The 19,218-nt window shown below is 41.1% G+C and overlaps 1 protein-coding gene across 1 annotated transcript in view; it reads right to left on the minus strand.

Annotated features, from left to right (window-relative positions):
• Nucleotides 1-14,128: 14,128 nt before the first annotated feature.
• MINDY4B (MINDY family member 4B) overlaps nucleotides 14,129-19,218 on the minus strand; it is a 32,510-nt gene continuing 27,420 nt past the window's right edge. The window contains exons 11-12 of the mRNA XM_054585060.1: nucleotides 16,025-16,205; nucleotides 14,129-14,271 (exon numbers count right to left, since the gene is read on the minus strand). Coding sequence (XP_054441035.1) covers nucleotides 14,129-14,271; nucleotides 16,025-16,205 — 324 coding nt within the window. The remainder of the gene's footprint in view (nucleotides 14,272-16,024; nucleotides 16,206-19,218) is intronic.

Consider the following 19,218-nt stretch of genomic DNA (forward strand, 5'->3'; position numbering starts at 1 on the left):
AAATAAATAAAGCATCCTGCATTGTATACTTAAAACCTGGGATCATACCAAACAATATATTCTTTAAACATTATTGAAATAAGGCTTCTGGTATCCAGTTTTGTTTTTGAAATTATAAAACACCTTAGAGAACTAGATTTATTTTTATATGTGTGTGTTTAATTATTAGGTTAAATAAAACTGTGCCCATCACTTAAAGCACCTCCATCCTAACCAACATCATAATCATATCTGCCTTTTCTTGCTCCCTTCCTGCCACACCCCCCTCCTTTCTTCCACCTCCATCCGTCCTGCCTGCCTTTATAACTGCTAGGGAAATCAAGACATTGAAAAACTAAGTTCACTGTTCAGGCAGCTCCAGACTCAACTCCTAAGCCCCCAAGACTTGGACATTGTTGTTTAAAGCTGTGTGATATTTCAGTGAAGAATCTTTTGTTACTTATTAAGCATTTAGTTCAGAGATGTAATCAATATCTGTTAACATCCATTTCCTTTAGGGATCTTAGTTATAAATTATGATGCACATTTGCTTTAATATCAAAATTGACAGTTTTGTCTCAAAAGACTATCTAGGATTTAAAAAAATACTAAGTAATACTATAATAAACCCTTCCCTCTTTTCAGTGTTTTGAAAGTTGATTACTGGTACTGAGCTACTATCTGTTACCCCACCCCCATATTAGCATGGCCTCTGGTACAGAGAGAAGCCCCTTCTGGGCAGCTCCCTCCCACAACAATTTCCTTCTGAGGATTTTGCCTATGGCCTTAAGCACACGTGGTGGTGAGATATCAGTTAGTCAAAATAGGGGAAGCTTATAGGAACTGTGTATTTATTCAACATACTTTTACTCAGAGTTTACAATGTATAAGGCCCTGTATTAAGGGTGAGATTTATCAGTGAATAACACAGACAAAATCCCTGTCCTCATGGATCTTATATCCTAGTGAGGAGAGGCAGATAATGAATGAACGAATGAACGAACAAATAAATGCTGTGCAAACTAGGACCAATAGCCTCCTGGGGCAGAATTCGCTTTTTGCTAAAGGACACAAGAGTTCTGGGGTCTTTCAGAAAGACGTCAAAACTTGGTTACCCTGTTGCAGACTCCTGCAAGGTAGCGTTTGAGGTCAGGGATTTGGCAGAAGAGTTCTTAGCTCTGAAGTCACCTTTCCATTACCCCTTAAGACTCTCTGGTGGTGGGCTGGCCTCTCCTCCTCCCGTGCCTACCCAGGGAGCCTTGCACTGATGTAGCAAACAGGTAGCAGTAGAGGGAAGCATGGAAGAAGCTCCCGGATGCAACCACAAGTCCCAGGTTTAAGTCCTGGCCTTGCAGTTTACCAGATGTAAGACTTCAGCTTGCTTACCTTCTCTAAATCTATTTTATCACCCAAAGATGGGCTACTAAATAGACCTTGAGGCTCATTGTGAAGTTTACAATAGCTGATACATGGGAAAGCATGTTGCACACATAACACACTATTTAAATACAATCGTTTAATGCTATGTTGATTATAAGCTAAAAAATCTGCTGGCAGAGGTGAGTCAGTTTGGAAATCTGTCATGTGCTTTCTTTGTGATCCTTTCTCTCTCTTGCCATGTAAATTGCATTTCCAATACAATATTAGATGTTAAAGCTATTTTCAAGTGGGCATTTTAGTCAAAGATTAAAGAAGTATATAAGGCAATTGGTGATAATGTGAGACTTCTGTTTAGGTCTGGACCTCCTCTTTTGTAGCAGAGGGTTCTTGGGATTTGACCTAACAGCAAGGTGGCTGTAGGGGCTTTCCTGGTCCTGGGTGCTGAAAGGAAGGGGTGGAGGTGTTGCAGGGTGTCACGGGGCTCAGATGGAGGTGGGGTGGCAGATGACTGAATAGTCAGGTGCAGAAGCGCTAGGGGAAATGCAGCCTTAGTCAGCGTGAGCAGTGGTTTTTTCATAAGCCTGAACTTGTCTGCCATCTTGCATTCAATTCCATTCTGGCCCTGACCGGTGTGGCTCTCTCTCTTTTCCTCTCTCCCTCCCTAAAAATACCTTTAAGATGGATTAAATTTATTTCTCAGACCAAAGATGACTTACAAGACAGGAGCAAAGAAAAAATGAAAGAGACTGAATTATTTATTTAGTAGAAGACTTCATGTAAATAAAACAGTAAACAATCTCTCTGAGGATTTCCAGGGAGAAGCTAGAAAAGCCCAGCCCAGATGTGGCCCGCATGTCGGCATGGCAGCTGTGCACAGAAATTTCTTTAGCTGTTCCTGGAACGGGCTACCATGTTGAGGGCAGAACACAGCCAGCCATCATGCCTTACATCCTTGGACCTAATAAAACCTTGGTTCACTTTTTCCCTTATGCTAGCAACCTCAACCTGAGTATGCAGGGCAAAGTGACTCAGATCACTGCAAGGAGTAAAGTATTTTCCATAGCGTACCATTCCTGTTTTGAAATGGGAAATCTCATTTATATGGAAGAGATTCCAAACTGGCTTTTTATTTTACATTCCAATTGCTGGGACAGCTACAAATGACTTCAAGCAGTGATTCCAGCCATGTGCCCATAACAGCTTTCTGCCTTTTTATTACCTAGAAATTCAGACACTGGAGTCTTCCTGATGGTATTCTGAACTGGATTCACAATTTGGAAATGACGCATAATGTGCACATTCATACACACCTTATCTGTAATCTGGCACTTCTTACTCTCTGAGACTGTACTGAAAGCCAGCCAATAGCAAGTGGTGATTTTATTTTCTACAGCAACAGTTAAGTTCACTTAGTCAGCTCTTGTGCACAGGTCCCCCACCCCACACTCCACCCCGCCCCGTGGTTTTAAATTGCTCACTCAGGGCATCTGTCTTGCTGTTAAGTAGCAGTCAAGCAGGTTGCTCACCTGCCACTTTCGTTTTGGCGGTCAGGCTTCTCATCTGCCTGCCCGGTCAAGTTTGATTAGTTCTTGCACAGCAAAGCTCCTTGGGCTGCTGCTGAGGGGTACCCTGTGTGCTTCCTGCTGCACATCTGTGGATGGTGGTCAGCCGTACAAGCACGACAGGGAGGAGGGAAAAGAGTGCAGTGAACTTGGGTGTCCTCCAGGAGAAGAAGCGGCCAGTTGCATCCCTCCTGGGGGATTAAAATCTCATGCAAAACAAAAGCTGACTAGAGGTGAGAGGGCCTTGATCAAGTAGGAAAGGGTCTGGTTTTAGGGTGTGAAACAGGTCATGTATCACTTTGTTTTTATGGAACTGTGTTGTTTATGCTGGGGAGAGGGAGGTGGTGATGAGTTTTTACCACCTCCTTCTCCCAGATACACTTAGGCTTTTCAGAACATTCTGGTTAGAGAGAGAGACCTTTGTCTCTGCAAATCTATCAGATTCTTATCATTTTACTATGACTCCTTTCAAATGAATGGTATCAGTACTCCTTAGGAGTAGCTATTTCTATAAACCGCTTTATCCAGATATAATTTACATTCCCTAAAGTTTACCTATTTAAATGTTCTTTAGTACACTTAAGAGAATGTAACCATCACCATAATCTAATTTCAGAATATTTTCATCATCCCAAAAAGAAGGCTTGTACTCATTAGCAGCTAGTCTCCATCTTCCCTTCACACCTACCTTCTCCTTCCCCCGGCCCTAGCCAACCACTAATCTTTCTTCCTCTACAGGAAGATTCCTTTCTTGCCTATTCTGATCACTTTATAGAAATGGGATCATACAGTATGTGCTCTTCTATGACTAACTTCTTCACTGAACATAATTTTTTGGAGTTCATCTGTTATAGTCAATGAAGATGTAGTCACCTATGTATGCCATTCCTTTTATGGCTGAATAATACCATATATCACTGTATAATATATATTTTTCATATCCATTTATCAGTTGCTAGAACTTTGTATTGTGTCTATTGTAATTGTGTTGTTTTTGACTATTATAAATAATACTGATATAAACATTTATGGACAAGTTTTTTTGTGAATATATGTATTCATTTCCCTGGGGTACATACCTAGGCAGGGGATTGCTGGCTGATGTGGAAACTTTATATTGAACACTTTGAGGAATGGCCAAACTGTTTTCCAAAGTGGCTGCACCATTTTAATTTTCCACCAGCCATGTATGAGGATTCCAATTTCCCTGCATCCTCACCTGACACTTGTCTTTTTGTTTTATAGCTATCCTAGTCGGTGTGAAGTAGTATCTCATGTGTTGTTAACTTGCATTTCCTTGATGGCTAATATAGTGAAGATCGTTTTGTGTGCTTTTTAGCCATTAGTACATCTTCTTTGGAAAAATGTCTAGTCAAGTCACTTGTACATTTAAAATTGGGTTGTCTTATTATTGAGATATGAGTTCTTTATGTATTTTGGGTACAAGTCTTGATACATGATTCGCAAACGTTTTCTCCCAGTCTGGACTTTTGGGTTGTCTTTTCTTGATGGTGTCTTTTTGTTACCAAGCAATGGACAATTGTTAGTGGGGGGAGCCCCAGACACCGTTACCTGAACAATGCTGCCCTGCTTTCTCTGGGGTCCCTCTGTTCTACGTTCGTTTCCCTGCTGCCCTTGAAATCATGGCTCTCAATGGCAGAGCCTGGTGAAAAGGAAAGGAAGTATTTATTCAAAAGTTATTCAGGTTTTGATTAATGGCTAAATGTCACCCTTAAATCTCAAAATTCCTTTAAAACACCCACCATTTAAGAGACCCACCAACACACACAGTCCTGCCTTCCCCACTTTGCCTGGCCAGGCCAGTCAGGCCAGCCAAGGGTACCGTCCTTCAGAAGAAAAAGAATAGAAGTCTGGGGCTCAGCTAGGTAGGCCTTTTGTTGCTCCCAACACCATCCGCTGCGTTGCCGCGATCTCCAGTTCTCAATTCAGAACCACATGGCACCTTCTCATGGCCCACTAGCAAGAGTCCTTTCTCCCCTTTCCTTCCCGCATGGTCTTCTCATTGTTCCCTCGCGGCATGGAGCAAGCCATCTCGGAGCTCGCTTGCACACACGCTGCAAGGGTGCGGGGAGGATGCGCACAACCAGACTGCCTGCATGGCTGCTACATCGCGCCTTCCTGCTTCCTAAGCCCCATGGTCAAGAGCCTCTAGCATAGGTACTGCTCCTGGGTCCCAACCCGGGCGGGAATCCTCCCCAGCAACCCCATCTCTGACTCCTCCAGAAGGCCCTGCAACCAGGGGAGCTGCTTGCCCAGTTACAGTCTGGGTTAAACTTCTGCAAACTTTTTCTGGTTAGCCTTGTTGATATCCAAAATAACCGTCTGCATATGAGGAATGAAGCTATCCAGCTGTTATTGACATGCAATATCATTCTCAATGTCCCTGCTCCTTGTCTGACAAGAAGCTGACCTGTTATTGATAACAAAGTAACTCAATGGCCCTGCTCCTGTCTCCATTCCTCCTGGTTGCCCTGGGGGTGGGGTGGGGTGGGGATGAGAATATCCTATATTTTTCTTGGACACCCCAATTTCTGGATCCCATTACAAATCCTTGGGGGGTTCTAGCTGTACCCTATTACACTTCGAAGCACAAAAGTTTTAAATTTTGATGAAGTTCAGTTTAGCAATCGTCTCTTTCATTGTTTGTGCCTTTGGTATTGTATCTCAGATATCGTGGCCTAATGCAAAAATCATGAAGATTTATTCCTATAACGTCTTCTGACTGTTTTAGTTCTAGCTTTTACATTTAAAACTATGACCTATTTTGAGTTAAGTTTTGTGTATGGTCCGAGGTGAGGATCCAACTTTATTTGTTGCATTTGTCCATACAGTCATCCCACCATTTGTTGGAAAGACCATGCTTTCCCCCATTAAATTTTCTCTTTATCAAAAATTAACTGACCATGAAATTTAGGATTCATTTCTGAACTAACATTTTCATTCCATTGATTTATATGTCTACACTCAAATGTCCTATTTCAGAAAAATCTTTTTCTTAACTATTATATGTAGAAAATCACATATATTGAAATGAATACTTCCAATTAATTTTTGCAAGTGAGCACAACTGTAGCTACAACCGAGACTTATAAATATGGCATAACTAGTACCCTGCAACTCCCATTGTACCGCTCCTAGTCACTGCCCCCAAAGGTAACCACTCTCCCCACCTTTATCACCACCGATTAGTTTTGTCTTATTTTGAACTATTTATAAATGGAACTATATAACCTATACTATTTTCCGTCTGGCTTCTTTCCTTCAACATTATGTTTGTGAGATCTATCCATGTTGTGTCATGTAGCAATAGTTAATTAATAACGAATGTCACCTTTTGAAATTGTATTATAAAATATGACATTTAGTGATCTTCATAATTCAACAAATCAATAATTTTCAAATGGTTAATGCATGGGAAAGATTCATTTAAAATGCAGGATATACCATTTAAAGCACAATTTGATGTAACAGAGTTTTAAAAGTTTATTGGTATGGTTTCAGATTCCACATTGTAACTTATACAGGTTTTGGGCCACTTATAAGGTTTTGGGGCAGTATCAAAGAAGAATAACCCCAAAGCTATTAAATTTCTTCTTCCTTACCAGCTAAATCTCTATGTGAGGCTTGATTTTCTTAATGTATTTCAAACTAAAAACATATTACAACAGATTGAATGCAGAGGTAAATATGAGAATATATACAGTAGCTGTCTCATATTAAGTTGGCCATTAAACAAATTTACAGGAATGTAAAATAATGATACTCATCACTATTTTTTTAAAATACTGTTTTTTTTAAATAAAATACTATCATAGTTTATTATGTACTAGGTTTTATTATTGTTATTTTAAATGAACTAATAAACATTTAAATACTTCTTTAGTTTTAATTTCTAATAGAATAAATATTAACAGATATAACCCAGATAAAGAAAAGCTCTTCAGAGTTACTGATAATTTTTAAGGGCATAAATGGGTGCTGAGACCAAAGAGTTTGGGAACCATTGTCTAGTGGGTAGTAGGCATTTATCACGTAAGCATATATGCAGTTGAAACCAGGGTGAGTAATATAAAGGAGAACAGGTGCTAAGAAAGAACCAGAAAGAACTATTAGATGGGGGATGCTGTCAGAGAAGGCCCTTCTGAAAAAGTGGTCCTTAAGCAGAGATCTAAAGAACAAGACAGGGGATATTATTTTGGGCAGAGGGAACAGCATGTGCAAAACCCCTGAATTGGGGATGACCTGGTAGGGGTGGAATACCAACAGAAGGAGAATGGCATGAGATGAGTCAGGAGCTATGTCTTATAAGCTCTTGTAAATCATATCAAGATTTTGGCATTTTGTCCAAAGTACATAAAGATGACTATAATGTGAATTACTATTCTATGGTCAGATTCAAATTTTAGAAGAGAGCCAATTGCTTTGTTCAAAAAGGATTGGAAAGGGATAAGAGAAAAGATGAAGAGAGCACTTGGATGGCTATTTTAAAAGTCCAGGTGAGAGACAGTGGTGCCTGTATCAGGAAGGGGGTGTTGCACATGGAGGTATTTTGGTTAATATTTATAGTTCTTGCTGTCCCCATTGGAGTGGAAGAGAAAGGAAGAATCCTAGGTTAAATCAATCCTACTCATCATGCTTAGTGACACCAATTCTAAATATCACAAAGATTAAGTATCCATTATATCAATTTTATAATTATTTACTTTGTGCATGTATGTGTGTTGTGACTAAATTACCCATAAGGTTTCCAGTAAAGGTGGTGGATGTAGGTAAACAGGCTCACCTCCTTGCACAACCACATCAAAATTACAACTAAACTACAGAACAACTATCATTCAGAACCATTAGAAATCTAGCTGAATGGAGATCCTACAACTATGGAATTAAAGAAGAAACAACATCAAGACTGGTAGGAGGGGTGGAAAAGTGGAATGGGCTGGTCCCCACGCAGTGTGTAGTGGATAAAAATTGGGAGGGACATCTCAGAAGCAGAGGGTCCCAGCCCCACACCCAAACCCACAGCCCAGGGTTCCAGGGCCAAGAAGGGAAATTTCCATAACTTTGGCATGTAAAATCCAGTGGGAATCAAGGCTGTGGAAGATAGAAACTGCTGGACTCCCTGGCAATTCCTCTTGAAGAGCCTGCACACAGACTAGTTGGACTCCCTCCCTCTGAGCTTTAGCACTGTGGCAACAGATTGAAAAGCATCAGGGGTGTTTGAGGAGGAACTGAATGTCCAGCATAGGGTGAGAGCCAGGAGGCAGCTTTTTCCCAGACAGAAGTGCTGGCAGAGGCCATTTTTTTATTTTCTGAGCCCTCTTTGTACAGAGCCAAGCAGGCTGACTCCATATCTGGGACCACCAACCTGCCTCACACTGTTTGCCCCACCCTGGTGATTCCCTGAGGCCCTGTCCCACCCACCTTTCAGTCCCACTCAAGCTGTTTCCAGTGGCTTTTCCATATGAATGGCTTCTCTTGGCCCATGCTTTAGATTTTCCTAAATTCTTTCAAACAAGCAGCATCCAGCTTTAATGAGCCCTGTATCTCTTACTAAGTTGCCCCAGGCCTGGCACTAGTTGTAGCCAGCCTTGATTCACAGCTTGGCCTCTCCTGAGCACTTCCAAGGCCAGCAGAAGTAGCAGCCATATGCAGATTGCTTTATGGCTAATGTTGTGTGATCCCAGACAGAACACATGCAGTGGCTGACCTTGGATGCACCAACAGCAATCAAGGCTCAACTACAAGAGGAGGGAGTACATAGCCCACACAGTGGGTGTGACTTGAGTACCCAGATTGGATAATAGGGGAAGTTGAGCCACTGGACTCTATAGGACACCTACTACATTAGGCCACTCTGCTGAGTCTGGGAAACATAGTAGTTTTACCTAATACATAAAAATAAACACAAGGAGGCTGCCAAAATGAGGAGACAAAGAAACATGGCCCAAATGAAAAAACAAAACAAAACACAGAACAAAACTCCAGAAAAAGAATGAAACAAAATGGAGACAAACAAGCTACTGATGCAGAGTTCAAAATTCTGGTTATAAGGATGCTCAAGAAACTTAGTGAGGACCTTAACAGCATAAAAAAGATCAGTCAGAAATGGAGGATACGCTAATTGAAATAAAGAACAATTTACAGAGAATCAACAGTAGAATGGATGAGACAGAGAATCAAATCAGTGATTTGGAACATAAGGAAGAAAAAAAATGATCAATCAGAAGATCAAGAAGAAAAATGAATTAAAAAAAAATAAGGATAATGTAAGAAGCCTCTGAAACAACTTCAAACATACCAATGTTCAAATCATAGGGGTGCCAGGAGAGGAGAAAGAAATTGAAAACCTATTTGAAAAAAATAGAGAAAAATCCCCTAACTTGGTGAAGGAAATAGACATACAAGTCCATGAAGCACAGAGAGTCACAAATAAGATGGATCCAAGACACAAAATTAAAATGCGAAAGATTAAATATAGAGACAGAATATTAAAAGCAGCAAGAGAAAGGCAGTCAGTTACCAACAGGGGAGCCCCCATAAAACTGTCAGCTGATTCCTGAAGGCCAGAAGGGATGAGCAAGAAATATTCAAAGTAATGAAAAACAAAGAACTACAACCAAGATTACTCTCCCCAGCAAAGCTCATTTAGAATTGAAGGGCAGATAAAGAGCTTCCCAGACAAAAAAATTAAGGGAGTTCATCATCACCAAACCAGTATTATATGAAATGTTAAAGGGTCTCCTTTAAGAAGAATAAGATCAAAATATGAACAGTAAAATGGCAATAAATACATGTATCTATCACCAATTGAATCTAACAAACAAAATAATCAGAAGAGAAATAGAATCATAGATACAGAGAATGTTTTGATGGTAGTGTGATGGGAGGAGGGTTGGGGAATGGGTGAAAAAGGTGAAGGGATTAAGAAGTACAAGTTAGTAGTTACAGAATAATCATGGGGATGTAAAGTCCACCATAAGGAATAGAGTAGCCAAAGAATATATACGCAGGACCCAAGGACATGGACAATGGTGGGTGAATGGCCTGAGGGAGTGGTGGGGGCTGGGTGGAGGGGGCAAAGGGGGAAAATTTGGGACAACTTTAATACCATAAAGAATAAAATATAATTTAAAAAATTAAAAAGAATTGCCCATAAATATGTTGGTAATTATGCTGGATAATGAGATTGAGAAAAGTCACTCTAATAGCTCCATCTTGTGGACAACAGTGAGAAGTTTGTTTGTTTGTTTGTTTGTTTTTAATTGGGTACAATACAAAAAAACCTGAAAACATAGAAAGTTCTCCAGAAGGTTTACCAGTTATCAGCCACCCTGCGTCCTTCTTGGAAGGAGTGGGATATGAATACATTCAACAGAATTAAAGTTAAACCAGATATCCTGGAAATAACTGGCTGGATTGAATATATAAATAAACAACGCTCTCTGGCTGATTTTAACACAGAGTCATTGACTGAAAATGCTTCATTCATTCTTTCACTCATTCATTCATTCACTCATTATAAAGAGTCACACAAGTTGCAACAGTTCTGGGCATCACATAACCAGAAGCTTGAAAACGCCTTTTATTTGGCTATTACTTGACGGCCACCTCCTATATCTGGCTGTGTCTTATCTGCTCCTTTTCCTGGCTCTTAATGGTCAAACATCTCATTTGACTACTGACACTGGAATTCTTCAAGGCTCAGTTTTAGGCCCAGCTCTTTTCCTGCTTCATGCTATCCTTGCACAATTTTATTCCAGACTATCATGTTACCATCACCGACTCCTGCATGTATTTCTCTGGTCCAGACCTCTCCTCTGAGTCCCGGATCCTTAATTCCAGTCCGTACTCTACCTCTCCACATGAATCGTCACGTCTAAGAATGAACTTGTGATTTTCTCCCCTCCAAATTTGTTGTTTCCATGTTCAGTGGAGGCACAGTCTTCCAACAATTTTCAAACCAGAAACTTAGAAGTCATTCCTGAGTCCTCCTCCTCCTTCATCTCCCTCCCTCTGCAATCAACCTCGTGCCCTTATCTATTTTACCCAACCCAAGTGAAACTTCCTGAGTGGACCACTTTGCTCTATGTTTATTGTTCCCGCTCTATTCTGTTCCTGTCTTGTCTATAACATTGCTATAGCTTTCTAACTAGGCTCTGCATCATCTCTGGGCTGTCTCAAAACCGTTCTCCACATTAACCCGTTTCTTTTTTCAATGCAAGTCTTAACAGCCCCCTTAGATTCTCCTGAGGTTGCCTTGCCTCCACATCTACACTGCCTTGTGGTGGGTCCTCACTTGCCCCTCCAGCTGTTCTCAGCCTCTCTCTCTCACCTCACTCTCTGCACTGCAGCCCCACCGACTTCCTAGTTCCTCAGGCTCATTCAGCAGAGGGGTTCGCACCTTCCCTCCCTCTTCCCGTCTCCTGGTAACCTTTGCTCACCCTCCCAACCTCAGCTGAACCATCCGTTTCTGAGATGCCAGTTCCTAAACGTCCAGGCATTTATTATAAGATAGTCCTCATCAGAAATCCCTTCCCTCCAAACACTTACCTGTTTTCAAGTTTATATTCATTAAAGTGTTTTTGTTTTTTACTGTTATCCTTTCAGAAGAGCCGAAGCGCTGTGCGAGAAGAGGGGCAATGGCTGCTTTTGCTCCCTGTTTTCCTCCAGCCTCCAGTCTGGTACATAGGAGAGGTTTAAGAAGTTCCTCAAATGAATGAATGAATGAATGATTGTGTCTCTAGGGCCCCACAGCAGTCACCAATGTTCACAGTTTGTGTTACTCAGTTATAAATAAAATCAGGTCCAGGTGTGACTAAAGGTTGCAGGTAACCTGGATGGCACAAAGCCAAACCCAGCCAGTGTGAAGTGATGGGAATCTCAGGCATTCCTGCCCTCCACCCCGGCCCGCCCCTGGTCCCACCTACAACCTACCACTGGTGAGTAAACACTTGAAACAACGTTATGCACATCTTCTTTAAGAACAAACAATGATTTTGAGGGACATTCTAGTCCAAGTCAAGATAGGAGAGAAATATCTTTGTATTTGCCATCTCCTTTGGGAGTTAGTCTCACTAGAGACATAGTCAGTTTAGGCAACTATTCAGGAAAATTATTATCTCACTCTTCAAACAAATGGTTTTTTCCTGCTCTCTGTTTGAGATGCTAAAAGGACAATTAAAGTCATTTTACTCAAAAAACAGAAAGTTCAAAGTTGAACTTTCCCAGGACACTTCTAGCTACTTTTACCTAACATGTTTTCACCTTACCAAAAAAAAAAAAAAAAAAAAAAGTCAGGTATTACTGGATGCCCTGTTTATAAGATAAAATAAAAACTTATTTTCACTGAACATTGACATGCAAAGTTATTAATACCTATATATCAAAATTATACCTTTATGCATAAAACATAGATACTTAACTTTCCTTCATTTTACTTATTCATAGATTTGTTCCAGCAATAATTTATGACAGATTACAACAACCTATAAAATATGGCAAAATAATACATATTATAAATAAATTAAAAATTCAAAGGCAAAGTAGAGTAGGGACAAAAAAATAAATTCAGAAGTGAGTTCAATTAAAAAATTCCTTTTTAAAGAACGAATACAGCAGTGGCTGTTTGGCGCTGCTGGTTGTCTTCACAACGGCCTTCCTGCCCCTCTTCCCTCCGTAGGAATCAAGCATCTTGTGCTCAGTCCTGGAGGATGAACCGTGACTGATCTAAGAGAGTTGTGGACCCCTAGCTGGACCATTCTTGTTAGAAAGGAAATGTCCTTGTGTGTGAGACACTTGTAGCAAGATCTTTATTTGTGGCTGGGAGCTTTCTCACCAATGCACTTGCTAGGGTTTCTCATTTGGCAATGTTATCCAGCAGTCCACGGCAAAAGGGACATTTAGTTAGGGATAACCCAGTGTCCCTAAAACAAAAACAAGGCTGCACCCCAGGGAAAGCACAATATCGCTAAACTAAGACCAAACGAGGCAAGGGTCTGCAGGAATTCACTCATTGTCTGATGTATTTAAAAATCCCAAATGAAAACACCCTTGATACAGATACTGTAATCTGCAACCTGAGCCAAAATGCCTTTCTCTTTTGACGTAATTTATTATTCACCTTGAAGTTTCATTTTTTGCATGCTCCTTAAAACATTTTTTTTGGAGCCAAATTAAAATGCATTAACAAATTAACTTGGAAAATATGTGCAGAAAAGTTTTTCTTTACAAACTAACCTTCAGCTTGTGAGTACAAAGCCCTTAAGTGTGTGAGTTGGCACTTAAGTGTAGGACCAGGGTAGGAAAAAGGTCTAGGAGGCTCCTAGGTGCTCCTTTAGGAAGAATATATGTCTTACTCTCTGTAGTGCTTCAGGAAAAGTGTAGGCATTCAACAGGACAGGGAGAGATCATATTCTAAAAAGAAGTGTTTCTCCTACAAGACAGAAAGCAGCTGCACAGGGTTTAACAGCCCAAAAAATGACGTAAGAAGAGATTTTATTTTTATATATAATTTAGTTCTATCCTAGGAGTCAGACTTTTTTGTCAGTTTGTCTGTCTATGTATTTTTATCCAGTTTATAAAGGAAACAAATAGCACTGTTGGAAAGAATGTCTCCTGCTGTGTGTTTGCCATGACGACCTGAACCCACAAGTCAGCTGCCATAGAGGCCAGCCCACCGGGAATAGAGCCGCATCCAGCCCACGAAGCCCACTTACTATTTTAATGACAGAACTTGCTAATGTGGGCACATGAAATGTGACCTTGGAAAGGAATGCTCCCCACGCCAGGAAGTCTTTGAGAAGGCTTGAATTCTTGCCATAGCTAAAAATCTGATGATGCATTGCCAATGACTTCATCCAAAAAGAAAGCTAGCTGCCCGCATCTGTAGTCCTCAGGGAGAATCTCATCAAGAAGGGACTAATTTGGAAATAACATGCAGGACAGAGACTTCATTTTCTCATTTGAATGAAATGAAAGAACTGGTCTACATGGGTAGAGAGGACACACCTTGCAGAGCCTGTTGTAAGGCTGCTCCCCCTCCCACACCGAAAGCCACTGCAGAGGACGTGACACGGATGCCTCCCTCAAAATGCTAATGAGTATTGTGGGTGTGAAATGACCTCCCCTCAAATTAATCTTCGTATCGCAGCAGTTCTGACACTTCTGTGCACCCTGTGACTTTCTCTTTAGGAAGAGGAACCGGCTCCTTTCCAGTTGACAGTGGCCTCTCTCCACTTGGTTCTGATTGTCATTTCCACTGGAGAAAACCGTCTTCCTGGTCCATGTGTGTCCTCACGCTGGTCCCTTTCCCAGGGATGGGAGTGAGTATCTGAGGGAGGAACAGCCGGCATTTAGACCTCAGCCTATGTAGCCATTCCAGAGGAAGCCAGGAAGGAAGGCAAACAGGATGGGTGGACAGGAGCTGGGCTCAGCAAGCATGTTTCTAGAACTGGTTAGGCGGAAGGGGTGGTACGTAGAAAAACTGGGTGGCTGTGTATTTTGAAACATGAGTTTTGATAAGTCATATAATGCGTGTGGCAACACCATGATCTAACGCATAAAGCTAGGTATAGGTCACTGGATGTTGTCAGGAAAAGGGGAGAGCTATCACCTCTCAATGTTTCTGTGGGTACCTTTGTATTTTGGGGTGAAGAGCAAGGTAGTCTAGTAAGGTAATCAAGAACTGGGTTCAAGGCCCAGATTTGTTTCACAGATTTGATAATGTGCTGTACATTTCTCAGCCTCATTTATTCAATTAGTAACTATTGGCCACCTCAGTTTCCTCTATGTAAAAATAGATATCATAGTATCTGCCTCATGTACCTATTGGGAGAATTTAATGAGATAATGTATGCAAAACTTTCAACACAGTGCCCAGGACAGAATGCTCTCGATGCATGTGAGCTAATAAAAAAAATGATGCTTTTCTCTGCCCTGGCTGGTGCAGTTCAGATGGTAAGAGCATCGTCCTGTAAACCAAGCGGTAATGGGTTCAATACCTGGTCAGGGCACATGCCTGGGTTGCAGGCCAGGTCCCTGGTCGGAATGTACGAGAGGCAACGGATCGATGTTTCTCTCTCTCCTGCTCTTTAAAATCAATAAGCATGTTGTCGGGTGGGGTAAAAAAAAATCGTGCTTTTCTCAAAGAAGACAGTAAAGTAGAAATGATAATATATTTTAATGAACATACTGTCAATGTCCCACTAAATTAAATGGGCTAATGCATATTTCTCATAATTACAGAAAAAGAATTAGGATCTGTACAGATAATTGATCACTAAGATACTTTTTCAAATTTAGCCATGATAATGAGCAGGCCTATGATGTCAATATAAGGTCTCAGAAATGAAATCAACAAGGCTCCTTCAGTGAAGCCGAGCTACCAGATACAGGCTCCCGCTCTCATCGTTTTTATTCCCTTGTCCAAATGGTCAGTGTTTAAACATATGTTAAGGTTAGTCTTTTTTCCGCACAAGTTTAAAAAACGTGGTTGAAATGGAATGAAATGACCTGCGCAGTTGTCTGCCTCTCCCACTAGACTAGAGTCTCCTAATGTTTATGGGACTATGTGCCTGGCACTTAGTAGGTCCTCATAAAGGCTTTTTGAACTAATCTGAACAGAAATGCACCACTGGTTTGGTTACTTATGTCACTGGATGATCATCTGATGTTTGGTTGTGGGATAGAATTGGCCAATTGGAACCCCTTCTTCCCAATTCATTTGTTCTTTTTTTGTTTTTTGTTTTTCTCCGTTTTTTCCCTTAGGCATTAAATGCTGCGTGCTCAAAGATAAAAGACCCTGGAGAAGGCTTTTTGAAATTTGACCGCACCTTTTGTTTTTTCTCTAACCTAGAAGTTATTTGTTCCTTGTGCTACTTCTAACCCCTGCTCTTAATTACAGCAGGCTTAGAATCCCCAGGTTACAGTACTGGGCTTTGGGCCCATAGGGCTCACAGGTGGGTTTCATTTCAGAAATCAAGCCTAAGCATTTTCCTGCAGACCTAGCATGAATATTCACACAGCTGTTAAATGTCTCTTTGAGCACATTAAAGCACACAGCACGCAGAGTCAGAAATGCTCACCTACGGTAAGACAGGCAGGCTTTTTCTGTGAGGGCTGCCCACTGTAAAAGTGCAGATCAAAGAGCCTCTCCATTTTCCAGTCTGATAAGAGCTGCCTGTTTGTGCTGAAAAGGACACTGTAATTTCCATTGATGTTGCACAGCCAAATCGGTAACTTGGGAGTCTTCAGCATGCTGCCCACCTGGAAGGGGAGAAATAAATGCAGATGAATATATATAGAGATTTTGCCGACTTTATGGGTGATGCTGATACATTGTCATGATCAAAAAGCAGCTCTGAGACATTGCATTGCACTTGCAGCTGTGTCAGGCGCTGTGTGTGGAAGGAGACTTGAAATGAAACTTCGTGAATGAATTTACATTTATGAATGGTGTGTTCTGGTGGTGATGCTGTAGTTTTTCTCTTAATGGATTTTATTTAAAAATTGTTTTTGAGGGTGGCCTCACAGAGGAGGTAGAAACAGCTCAGTTTGGTTTTGAAGTGAGGTAGAGAGGATATACATAAATTGAAATATAAATGGAGGGCTGCAATAAGAGAACTTCAAGTTTCTTTGTTGTTGACTAACGTAAAAACTTCCATTCCCAAGATAGGACAGGATACATTCAGCAGGTGGTCAAACTTCTAACAACTAACCATTTAGAATACGGGGAAAAGATTATTTAAGTTATAGGAATACAGAATATTTTGAATATAGAAAAAGCTGAGAAATGAGGTGAACACATACATCAATTGCGAAGATATATTTAGAGCCAAATGTGCTTGTTTACTATTACATATAGTAAGTTTACTGCTGTAACCAAATTGTTATCCATTTTTACCAGGCAGCAGCCAATTTGGCTTTGAATTCTTATAGATAGTGGATCAGATTCACAAAAGCACCACTCTGGGGGCCCCTGAGTAAAAAGTGAATGCACACTTCTGTCGCCCCCAAGAGCGTCATGGTATTATAGCACATTTCTATTAATGATAGCTACCATTTTGTTTAACCAGGCAGAGTAGCACATATTTTTTAAATGATTGCCATTAAAACTCATTAACATTAAAAAAATTTTTTCCCACTTAGATAACATCAACGACATGGAAAAACCCGTCATGTCCACAGGATGCCGGGGAGAGCGGCGGGATCCTCTGCCCTGGCGGGGCTTCCCGCAACGGCAGGATTCAGTTCGGTCTCTTCTCCTCCGTCCTCAGAATTGTGCTGTGTGTTCACGAACAAATTCTATCTCATGGAAAATTCAGCTTTGAAAAAGTATCAAGTGTTTTGTAAACCCAAGCATTAAAGGCTAATAACTTGATATTTGATTTAACGGTTCTATTCAACTGTCTTTGTTTTTCTTTAAATTCTTCAGTTACGGATGGGTGGGTGAATTAGAGGTGCTTTTGTCTTTAAGCATTTCACTTTTCACTAACATGGAACAATCATATTACTGTATTTGAAAGAAGTGGCCCAAGTTTTAGTTGATAGTTTATAAAGGGGGAGCAAGCCTAGCACCCTAATCTGGACTTGCTCATAGCGGGTGCAGGATTTACTCATCTACTCACACTCCAGTTGACCCCTCTGGGCTGCATGTAACATGAGCATCTCATATATCAAACGTGAGGCAAGTCGCCCGCTGGCTGCACTGGAAATAAAACACTGAGGATGTGTCATTGAAGCAGCCATATGTGTTTACCTTCCAGAATCCACCCCCAACTTCCAAATAACACTGTAGCCATTCATTAGTTATAACATAAGCACTTTCCTTCTTAGGTCTTCTTGCCATGGCACCTTCTGTACTGAGGTTACAGGTAATCAAAATATAATCCACAGGACATGGAACTATTAGGGTTGGAAAACTTGGATAAACTAATTAGGAAATTGATGGTTGTTCATACTGTTCATAATAAAATGCCACTCCTTTTGAACTTCAGGTGGATGTTCTTGCTGACTTTAAATCAATGAGTGGTCCAGTAAAGTATGTCTGGTTGATGTAATAGAATACAGACACATATGATATTGTTTCACAGAATCTTTTTAATGTGGGCAGAAGTTACCTGGCACTCAGGTAACGAACTCTGCAGGGTGCTGACACCACACTAGTGCTGCTTTATGCAACAGGCAGAGCAGTTTCCTTTCCTGGGCTCAAAGCTATTCAAGATTTTACTAGTGTAAGACGAAAATAAAGGACAGTTGACACTTGAACAACTCGGGTGGGAGGTTAGTGGCACTGGTCCCCGGGGCAGTTGAAAACCCTTCGGCTCCCCCAGAACTGGAGTTGTCCCTTGATATCAGCAGGGAATTGGTTGGTTCCAGGACCCCCGTGGGTACGAGCATTTGCTGATGCTAAGTCCCCTGTATAAAATGGTGTAGATCAATGCATACAGTTGACCCCCCGCATCCAGGCTCCCAACCACAGATCAAAAGCAGTATAGATATTTATCGAACAATATCCATGCATACGTGAACCGCAGAGTTCAGACCCATGTTGTTCAAGGGCCAACTGTATAGTTAGGAAGACCACAAACTCCAAACCGCAGAGTGACCATCAGGCCCCACACTGAGCAGGCAGAGTCTCGCTTGGCTTGGGAGATTCTGGTGAAAAGAAAATATCACTTGCAACTGTCACGGTACTTTGGGTATTAACTCAAAGAGGTGAGCTTCGCAAGTGCAGCTGAGCACACACCTGGCTGAAAGTGAGTCCTGAAAAAACACAATAAGCACCCCCAGTTGAATCCAGCCAAATATTCCACTCCCTTCTTTTCTTGGCAGACCACATAATCTGTTTGGCTGAAATTTGCAGGCAAGAATTTTTGTTGCTTGTAGATAGTTTGTCAGCTACCCCCTCCCCCCAACAAAGCAGGATTCTAAATATGTTTTATTGGTGAGATTCCACCAATGCAGAATTTGTGCATGCTGCCTCATGTTGCTATGGTAAAAAGGGAATTAAATTGCGATACAGTGGTACTATAAATAAAATACCTTTCTTCTTAAGTTCACTCATTGTTTAATAAGCCCAGTAGGTTCAGCAACTGAGCTTTTCATAACATGTATCATTTAGGCCAGTGTCAAATTATATATAAGGACAGGAAAAGGAATGGGCAAATTCTAACACAAGAGGGTAAGAATTGAGACCATGCAATTCTTTTTCCATGCCATCTAGAATGTGCCTTTGCATAACGAGCTTGATAATATAAGTCCAAAGGCCCCAGTCTGG

Source organism: Pteronotus mesoamericanus, unplaced genomic scaffold (assembly GCF_021234165.1).
Source record: "Pteronotus mesoamericanus isolate MK-2021 breed Mesoamerican mustached bat unplaced genomic scaffold, CSHL_Meso_final contig_82, whole genome shotgun sequence".
Taxonomy (NCBI): domain Eukaryota; kingdom Metazoa; phylum Chordata; class Mammalia; order Chiroptera; family Mormoopidae; genus Pteronotus; species Pteronotus mesoamericanus.